At 46.6% G+C, this 10,625-nt stretch overlaps 1 protein-coding gene across 1 annotated transcript in view; it reads left to right on the forward strand.

Annotated features, from left to right (window-relative positions):
- Nucleotides 1–10,378, forward strand: part of LOC134528957 (uncharacterized) — a 272,913-nt gene extending 262,535 nt beyond the window's left edge. The window contains exon 7 of the mRNA XM_063362625.1: nt 10,047–10,378. Coding sequence (XP_063218695.1) covers nt 10,047–10,216 — 170 coding nt within the window. The 3' untranslated portion in view covers nt 10,217–10,378. The remainder of the gene's footprint in view (nt 1–10,046) is intronic.
- Nucleotides 10,379–10,625: the final 247 nt, after the last annotated feature.

The raw sequence follows: 10,625 nt of genomic DNA on the forward strand, positions 1-10,625 counted from the left end.
GCACTCTCAGAACTGCTGTAAAACATCGAGAAGGGCCTGTAGGTAGGGAGCACTCCCAGCACTGCTGTGAGACATCGAGCAGGGCCTGTAGGTAGGGCGCACTCCCAGCACTGCTGTGAGACATCGAGCAGGGCCTGTAGGTAGGGCGCACTCCCAGCACTGCTGTGAGACATCAATCAGCCCCTGTAGGTAGGGCGCACTCCCAGCACTGCTGTGAGACATCAATCAGCCCCTGTAGGTAGGGCGCACTCCCAGCACTGCTGTGAGACAACGAGCAGGGCCTGTAGGTAGGGAGCACTCTCAGCACTCCTGTGAGTCATCAAGCCGCCCCTGAAGGTAGGGCGCACTCCCAGCACTGCTGTGAGACATCGAGCAGCCCCTGTAGGTAGGGCGCACTCCCAGCACTGCTGTGAGACATCTAGCAGCCCCTGTAGGTAAGGCGCACTCTCAGCACTGCTGTGAGTCATCGAGCAGCCCCTGTAGGTAGGGAGCACTCTCAGCACTGCTGTGAGACATCGAGCAGGGCCTGTAGGTAGGGCGCACTCCCAGCACTGCTGTGAGACATCGAGCAGGGCCTGTAGGTGGGGAGCACTCTCAGCACTGCTGTGAGTCATCGAGCAGCCCCTGTAGGTAGGGCGCACTCCCAGCACTGCTGTGAGACATCGAGCAGCCCCTGTAAGTAGGGTGCACTCCCAGCACTGCTGTGAGACATCAAGCAGGGCCTGTAGGTAGGGCGCACTCCCAGCACTGCTGTGAGACATCAATCAGCCCCTGTAGGTAGGGCGCACTCCCAGCACTGCTGTGAGACATCGAGCAGGACCTGTAGGTAGGGCGCACTCCCAGCACTGCTGTGAGACATCAATCAGCCCCGGTAGATAGGGCGCACTCTCAGCACTGGTGTGAGTCATTGAGCAGCCCCTGTAGGTAGGGAGCACTCTCAGCACTGCTGTAAGACATCGAGCAGGGCCTGTAGGTAGGGATCACTCCCAGCACTGCTGTGAGACATCGAGCAGGGCCTGTAGGTAGGGAGCACTCCCTGCACTGCTGTGAGACAACGAGCAGGGCCTGTAGGTAGGGCGCACTCCCAGCACTGCTGTGAGACATCAAGCAGGGCCTGTAGGTAGGGCGCACTCCAAACACTGCTGTGAGACATCAATCAGCCCCTGTAGGTAGGGCGCACTCCCAGCACTGCTGTGAGACATCGAGCAGGGCTTGTAGGTAGGGCGCACTCCCAGCACTGCTGTGAGACATCAATCAGCCCCGGTAGATAGGGCGCACTCTCAGCACTGCTGTGAGTCATCGAGCAGCCCCTGTAGGTAGGGAGCACTCTCAGCACTGCTGTAAGACATCAATCAGCCCCGGTAGATAGGGCGCACTCTCAGCACTGCTGTGAGTCATCGAGCAGCCCCTGTAGGTAGGGCGCACTCCCAGCACTGCTGTGAGACATCGAGCAGGGCTTGTAGGTAGGGCGCACTCCCAGCACTGCTGTGAGACATCAATCAGCCCCGGTAGATAGGGCGCACTCTCAGCACTGCTGTGAGTCATCGAGCAGCCCCTGTAGGTAGGGAGCACTCCCAGCACTGCTGTGATACATCGAGCAGGGCCTGTAGGTAGGGCGCACTCCCATCACTGCTGTGAGACATTGAGCAGGGCCTGTAAGTAGGGCGCACTCCCAGCACTGCTGTGAGACATCAATCAGCCCCTGTAGGTAGGGCGCACTCCCAGCACTGCTGTGAGACATAGAGCAGACCCTGTAGGTAGGGCGCACTCCCAGCACTGCTGTGAGACATAGAGCAGGGCCTGTAGGTAGGGCGCACTCCCATCACTGCTGTGAGACATAGAGCAGACCCTGTAGGTAGGGCGCACTCCCAGCACTGCTGTGAGACATAGAACAGACCCTGTAGGTAGGGCGCACTCCCATCACTGCTGTGAGACATAGAGCAGGGCCTGTAGGTAGGGCGCACTCTCAGCACTGCTGTGAGACATATAGCAGACCCTGTAGGTAGGGCGCACTCCCAGCACTGCTGTGAGACATAGAGCAGACCCTGTAGGTAGGGCGCACTCCCAGCACTGCTGTGAGACATAGAACAGACCCTGTAGGTAGGGCGCACTCCCATCACTGCTGTGAGACATAGAGCAGGGCCTGTAGGTAGGGCGCACTCCCAGCACTGCTGTGAGACATAGAGCAGACCCTGTAGGTAGGGTGCACTCCCATCACTGCTGTGAGACATCGAGCAGCCCCTGTAGGTAGGGAGCACTCCCAGCACTGCTGTGAGACATAGAGCAGACCCTGTAGATAGGGCGCACCCCCTCATCACTGCTGTGAGACATCGAGCAGCCTCTGTAGGTAGGGCGCACTCCCATCACTTCTGTGAGACATAGAGCAGGGCCTGTAGGTAGGGTGCATTCCCAGCACTGCTGTGAGACATCGAGCAGCCCCTGTAGGTAGGGCGCACTCCCATCACTGCTGTGAGACATCGAGCAGCCCCTGTAGGTAGGGTGCACTCCCATCACTGCTGTGAGACATCGAGCAGCCCCTGTAGGTAGGGCGCACTCCCATCACTGCTGTGAGACATAGAGCAGCCCCTGTAGGTAGGGCGCACTCCCATCACTGCTGTGAGACATCGAGCAGCCCCTGTAGGTAGGGCGCACTCCCAGCACTGCTGTGAGACATCAAGCAGCCCCTGTAGTTAGGGCGCACTCCCATCACTGCTGTGAGACATAGAGCAGGGCCTGTAGGTAGGGCGCACTCCCATCACTGCTGTGAGACATCGAGCAGCCCCTGTAGGTAGGGCGCACTCCCATCACTGATGTGAGACATAGTGCAGGGCCTGTAGGTAGGGTGCACTCCCATCACTGCTGTGAGACATCGAGCAGCCCCTGTAGGTAGGGCGCACTCCCAGCACTGCTGTGAGACATCGAGCAGCCCCTGTAGGTAGGGCGCACTCCCAGCACTGCTGTGAGACATAGAGCAGGGCCTGTAGGTAGGGCACACTCCCAGCACTGCTGTGAGACATCGAGCAGGCCCTGTAGGTATGGAGCACTCCCAGCACTGCTGTGAGACATAGAGCAGGACCTGTAGGTAGGGCACACTCCCAGCACTGCTGTGAGACATCGAGCAGCCCCTGTAGGTAGGGCGCACTCCCATCACTGCTGTGAGACATAGAGCAGGGCCTGTAGGTAGGGCGCACTCCCAGCACTGCTGTGAGACATCGAACAGCCCCTGTAGGTAGGGCGCACTCCCAGCACTGCTGTGAGACATAGAGCAGGGCCTGTAGGTAGGGCACACTCCCAGCACTGCTGTGAGACATCGAGCAGCCCCTGTAGGTAGGGCGCACTCCCATCACTGCTGTGAGACATAGAGCAGGGCCTGTAGGTAGGGTGCACTCCCAGCACTGCTGTGAGACATCGAGCAGCCCCTGTAGGTAGGCCGCACTCCCATCACTGCTGTGAGACATAGAGAGGGCCTGTAGGTAGGGCACACTCCCATCACTGCTGTGAGACATAGAGCAGCCCCTGTAGGTAGGCCGCACTCCCAGCACTGCTGTGAGACATAGAGCAGGGCCTGTAGGTAGGGCACACTCCGAGCACTGCTGTGAGACATCAAGCAGCCCGTGTAGGTAGGGCGCACTCCCATCACTGCTATGAGACATAGAGCAGGGCCTGTAGGTAGGGTGCACTCCCAGCACTGCTGTGAGATATCGAGCAGCCCCTGTAGGTAGGGCGCACTCCCAGCACTGCTGTGAGACATAGAGCAGGGCCTGTAGGTAGGGCACACTCCCAGCACTGCTGTGAGACATCGAGCAGGGCCTGTAGGTAGGGTGCACTCCCAGCAATGCTGTGAGATATCGAGCAGCCCCTGTAGGTAGGGCTCACTCCCAGCACTGCTGTGAGACTTCGAGCAGCCCCTGTAGGTTGGAGATCACTCCCAGCACTGCTGTGAGACATCGAGCAGGGCCTGTAGGTAGGGTTTTGGATTGCCAACCCTGTTGCAAGATATCGAGAAGTGCCTGTATGTAGACCACACTCCCAGTACCGTTGCGAGTCTAAGAGCAGCGCCTTTTGTTAAGCCACACTCCCAGAATCTTAGTGTCACATCGAGCAGCGCCTGTGGGTAGGCCGCACTCCTAACTCTACTGCGCGGTGGGTGGAGTGACCCGCAAGTGTAGGGAAATGATACTTTATTTCGATAGAGCTGTTCGTTCCGAACGACTGCCTTTTACTCGCACCATCGTGACGCTAGATCCAGGATTTTGTTCGCGTCTGCTTTGATTATGCGATTTCTGCAACCAAAACAGTAACTTGGCTTTTTTGCTACCGGAAGTATTACTGAAGGCACTGAAACAAAATAGTTCGTCTAGTGGTTGTAACAACAACCTCAACACTATTTTCATTTAGGTGAATGTTGAAAAAGACGTTGGTTATAAAATATTTGATTACCGGTTTCCTTATTGTAGAATTTGACTTACTTTTGTATTAATATATTTAAACTTATATCAAATTTAAATGGAAAATCAAAGAGAGAAACTATTCCCAATATTGAAGCGTTTGTTGATTTTAAGTGACATATTAAAACTAAATATAAAAAAAAAGTTTTATATAATTTTTGTTTTTCACATGGAATCAAACCCCTGTCTACGAATTGCAATGTCTATACAAATTTTGGTTATAAAAATATTCCGCTTATTAGCACCCAGGCATCCGGGTAGTAACATTAACCTTTCTACTTGCGACACTCACGACTTTTTTCTCTCTCTCTCTCTTTCTTACTCTCTTTCCTTGGGAATACACCTCTGGGTACATACGTTTCAGAAGGCGCGGCCCACTAAGAGAATGCTCTTGTTTCCACCATGGATCGAGTGTCGGTTTGCAAATTGAGCCCACTCTAGCTATCAAGCAAAACGGACCATAGCTGTATAAATTTTGTTCAGTGGCTTTAAATTAATGATACGTATTCAAGTATTCAAGCGCTAAATTATGCTCTTTCGCAAGTATGCAAGTATGAAAGTATGCAAGTGTGCAAGTATGCTGGGTCATTTCTACCTCTGCCCTGCCGTTTCCACCCCTCCCTGTTACCCCACCACGTACCTAACTATCCCCTGATGCGATCGGAATTTTCGTAACAACGGAAAATTTTATCCCCTTCAGCAAAGAAGTTTCTCTTCAATAAAACCATTGCATATCAGGTCATAGTTTTCTAAACAATTCAATTTTCATAACATGTATGATGACAGAATTAGATTCTGTTTCATTTACAGAAAACTATTGATAAGTTTTACGTGAGACTCCGCCCAGCCAAAGCATTTTTTTACAGCTCGCGTTTAAACTACCTTGACCTTGATACCATTAGAAAAATTTAGAGAATTTTGTTCCCCTTAAACGCAACCACATCCTGCATGTGATGAAGAGCTGAGACCGAAACGATGGAAACAGCGTGTTAAAATAAATAATTCTGATGGAGCTTATGATGAACACTGGGGCGATAGTGATCTTAAAAATATTATTAACATACATTCCAGGACGATGATGATAGCAAAATAAATTGATTATATTCGGCTTGAATGTATTCTCACTTTTCAAGTTAAGGTTTCTTCCATTGTCTTCATTCTTTCATAAATCATCAACGTCCTTCAATTTAAGTTCTTTGTCGAGCTCGGAAGAGCTATTATCATAATCTCGTTCAAGACAAGGAAAATTATTGGCGTAATGCAGAACACTTTTCTTTAGAAAAGTAGCTCCATTGTTGTCCTCTAGCTTTTAAGCAGTCTTGGCATTACAATTCTGTCGTGTATTTTTAAGCTCTCTCTTCGCTTAAAACTACTTGCTACAACGAACACAACTTAACATTTTGCGTAGCGGATTTTTATGACAGTCATTATTCTCGTGTTGTCTACCATTCTTTCTCAAGATAAATTCCTTGCTGGAAAACTGACACCTGTGTCCTTTCGATACAGTGGCAGACATCGAACAGGGATCCATATTAATTACTAAGACTTATAGCAGATGTTGACTGGGAATTTTAAATTGTAACCATTACTTAAATAGATTTTTTTTTTAATATTTCGTCAATGAGAGTAAATTCATCTCATACAAGAAACTTGTTGCAAGTAGTTCATATTCCCGCCAATAGATACATCACGTGTTGTGTTGAGGTAAACATTATTTTTTTATGCGGGATGCAGGTTGCTCACTCACGGTCGCAAGAGAAGGAAGTTTGTCTTACATCATAGTGCTTCTCAACTGTTTCAAAGCATATTGCGTTTTAAATATTTAAGTTATTGTGTGTGCAATTCCTTGTATTTATGCACCACACGCAGCAATTAAGTTATTTATTTAGATGTTTTATGTTTTTTTGCATTTATTGGAAATATAATAATATAGTTGTAGTAGTTTTTAGAGAAAAGGTGTTTTTTTAAGAAACAACATAAATCAATAGAATTTATAATTAAAAAGAGCAACTTAGGGATGTTAATTTTCTAACACAATAACAGTTAAATTTTATTTTTTTTAAGAATCATAAAATATATTAAAAGGTTCATACAACAATTAAAAATGTATTTATATTTTTTTTACTTCCTGAAAAGTTAGAGTTCAGTGATTTACGTTGTTACTGAAATAAACTATTAATATACGCCTAACGTTGATACTTATGCTGATGTCTAATTATTGCTGATGAACATGTTAAATTTTCAACTGAAATCTCCCAGATCTTACATATAGTGTTGTTTCAAACCATGATGGGAGGTTTTTGAATTACTTTATATCATATTAGGAAAAAAAATAGGCTCCGAAACCAAAGTATGTATATTTTATGTTAATTGGATCACCGGCGCTTTACATTGCTGTATTAGTCCGGTAGAATAGTACAGAATATAGCGATATTAACTGTGTACATTCTTTCACAAACAACTGCAGTAATTACCCCTTCATAATATATAGTTTTCAATTCATTATAAACATTTTTTATGCAATTCACGTTCGTCTTCCATTCATATGTGCTGCTTGGAATGGAAATATCTTTAGTTCCTATCCCACGCAAACAAATGGACAAAATTACATTTTTTCCCATCAAGAAAATTCATTATATATACATATATTTTAAACCCAGTTTCAATGATAAATTCTCGTTAAACACTGAGGGTGGCTAGGCTATTTTTCGTCTTAAAAGTTTTCTGGGAATTTGTACAGACTAAAAATTTAATGCTGGATATCCCTCAAGTTGGCAACTATGTATTAATATGACCATTTGCAATTTATGGCAACCAGAAATCGATGAAAATGTTGCAGTACTTGGTCACGTTTCTGGCCCTACTTATTGCTTGCTCAAGCTACATGATCTGATAGAAGCTGTTGAAAATGATGATATTAATCACTGCGCACTCGTGTTTAACGGCTCAAAGGCAGATTATTTATCACAGAAATTCTTTGAATTTAGGTACCTTCATTTTTAATGTGTTATTTGCTATACACTAATAACAATTATTGATTGGTCTAATGTGCTAGGTTTATTACTTGTTGCAAGCTACAATTATAATTTTTTTTTGTGGTCTATTGTACAAAAGCGAAAATTTCGTTTCAGACTAAAATTATATTATTTTATGTTGTTAAATATATTTTTGTGACAAACGTGTAAGCTTCAGCCTATATTTGTAATGATTTTTGTAAGAAATTTTCAGCTTATTTAGTTTCGTCAATCATTTTTTGCTTTAAGTGGCGTATGCCTACTTATATCACTTTTATCTTGGTACTAGCCGTGTTCCCAATGGGAAATTATTTGATCCCCATTTTTAATGAATTAACAAAGACGCTGACACAACTGACTTTTCTTTACAAACAGAAAACTAAACACCAATTTTCATAATTCTTACTTCAAAAATGATACACTTCAATACAAACTTTTATTCACTGTTTACCCCTTAAGGGGAGGAATTTCCAAAAATCTTTTCATAGTTCTCACCCATGTTATATAATGAAATCTTATGGAAAATTTCATGCTTCTAGCTGTGCGTTGTCTATCAGTCAGTGTTAGAGTTTAATTAAGTCGATGTAATTCAACACTCCGTCACGTTGGAAGGTTCTGACGTTAGTGCATCGAGGTTGGTTTGGCGGTGGAAGCTGAGGCAGCTGTGCGCGCAGATGTGCTCGAGACCGTCTGAAGCGATCATCTGGCAAGAGAAGTGGAGTCGGGAGGCCAGCCATGTGGCTGTGGGACATGTTGGTATGTCGACGTCGATACGTTTTTCTCTTTGATGGGTCAATAATATTTTAAAACTTGGATCGGCATATCGAGGGCGAAGTGTTTAAATCAACAAATTGCCAAACGTACACTACATTTGTCGAGAATGAAACTTCCAATCCTGGGATGAGATTGTCTTAAATCACATGAAATAGGTTTACAATTTTAAATAAAGTGACATCGTGTCCATCATAGTAAAAAACAACCATCAACGGCATCGTGGAAACGCGCATGTGGAGGTTTTTTTCCCCGGTCACGTGAGAGATGTCGAACGCCATCCAGTTGCAGATGTGAAACGGTGCCACAGTGTTTAGAAGCGTGGCCACGGCTGTCAGCTGCACGCGAGTTTGCAGTGTGCTCAGAGGCGTCAAACACACCTGCCGAGGCAGTGCACAGCGGCAACTCTGCCCCGGGAAACACTGGCCAGGCGCGACCCACTGGGAAGACAGTCGAATGCAGGCGTCTGCCTCCAAGTGAGACCACACGGCAATGCACCACAACTCTGGCGTGTCTGGTCAGCTGCGTTGGAACTTGCACGGGAAACAAGTATTGTTTGGACGCAGCTCCACGCCAGCTGCTTTTCGTCCCGATGATGATCTGCGCCGTGCTTGCAGGGCGCCCAAAACTCTGGGCAAAGTGTAGTGTCTGTATCACGGAGACAGTTTTAAATAACTCTATTATTGGTAAGTGACTTCGTTTACCGACAAAAATTCTCACTAATATTTAGGTAGTAGCCCCATACTGAGGCGTGTTCCGCAATGTTTTTGTGTAAAGAGCCTTCAGCTACGTCACAGCACGCCATCTCCTGTTGTAGTAGGCCTACTGTACGGTTGCAGCGCTAGAACTGTGCACTGAGACTTCTTTTGGTTTTCAACCGCCGAGGCTGTCTGGCCGCAGCAGTTGACTCTACTTTGTTCCATCTGGCTCTACCTTGCGCTCTCCACTTCGGGACTGGCACCCCATGTCACTAATTATCCGTTCGGTGTAGCTCATCCGAGGTCGTGCTGCACTGTGTTTTCTTCCGCCGATCTCTTCTTGATGTTGTGCTGGAACAGGTCAACACTGGTACTAGACTCATTACAATTTTCTTTAAAGGTGTGATAATTAAAAGGATAAAGTTTATAAAGTTGAAAGCTTGTAACAGTTTTATTTCTGTGCAAGAAAAAGTACGGATTTTCTTTGTGTGAAAGAGAAAATTTAAAGTTAAGATAGGATTTCGCAACGCACGGCTTTGAACAGGTGCCTAAAGTGACAGTACCTCCCAGGCAACCGTGGACACCAGACCAGTTGAGCTCAAACTTGGTGCGAGTCGCACTGATGTTATGGATCGAACACGCGACCCTCGCCACGTCCCACGTTATCTATCAAGCCCACAGAGAACCCACTTGAATATTAGGCTTCTACGATATGCTGAGCTTCGCACGGTTCGGCGATTTGTGACTGCAAATGAACATGGACATACATTGTTATTTTCATATGTGTACTTTGCGAATTACTTCTATCTTTTACTATGGATCATTAAGTGGACTTGTCAGATGCCCAGAGTTCCAGGTGCTTGTTTCACTTCAGTGATGGACTGTGTTCTGTTTCCAAAAGGAAGCTCCTTTGGAGGAAAATGAAGGCGACACGCGAGGTGTGTGTCTGCATGGTGTCACTGTGGTGGAGGCCGTGTGCCTGTGCGATGGAGGCGGTGGTAACTTGAGGGTCCGTGTCCGCAGCTTGGAGTCGACTGCGCGAGCCGGCGAGTTGAACAGCCTCCGCGGTCGGAGGAAGACGAGTGTGTCAGTTGCGGTTTGTGGGGCGTCGGCAGGTGCGCCGAAGACTGCGAGGCGAGTCCCTGCGCGGAGCCCCAGGAGAAGGGACGTGTCCCGCCCGGGCTGCGGCGACGTGTTTGCCCCGTGTCTTCGCACGTCGAGGAATCTTCGCGCTTTCGGCTGCTGTGACTCAAGGTGGGATCAGCGACGCATTTATTTTCAGTGAAGGAATTGCCCACGCACTTCTGGTGTCCAAGTGATGTAGCCTAATTGGAGAGTTTAATGTTTTTTTTTGTTTTGTTTCTGGACTGTAAAAGAAACATGTCAAATTTTTAACCTACATTTATCTCGGAAGAAATAATAATTATTAGTATGAATGAGTTCAAAATGGTAAGCGTTTGATTTAAATACCCTATTTAAATTGTTTCTTAAAAAAATTATCATAAATAAATGTAATGTAGAAAATTAAATACAGATTTGTAATAATACATAAGTTCGCTGAGGAGGCATTGTTTTGTATTTATTTGTAAAATTAAATATATTTTGTATAGAAAATAATTGTCTGAATGTATTTTGAGGCAGTTAACTCTAATGAAAACAAGTTTTCCGCATATGCATAAAAAACATAATTTAAC

Source organism: Bacillus rossius, chromosome 2, assembly GCF_032445375.1.
Source record: "Bacillus rossius redtenbacheri isolate Brsri chromosome 2, Brsri_v3, whole genome shotgun sequence".
Taxonomy (NCBI): domain Eukaryota; kingdom Metazoa; phylum Arthropoda; class Insecta; order Phasmatodea; family Bacillidae; genus Bacillus; species Bacillus rossius.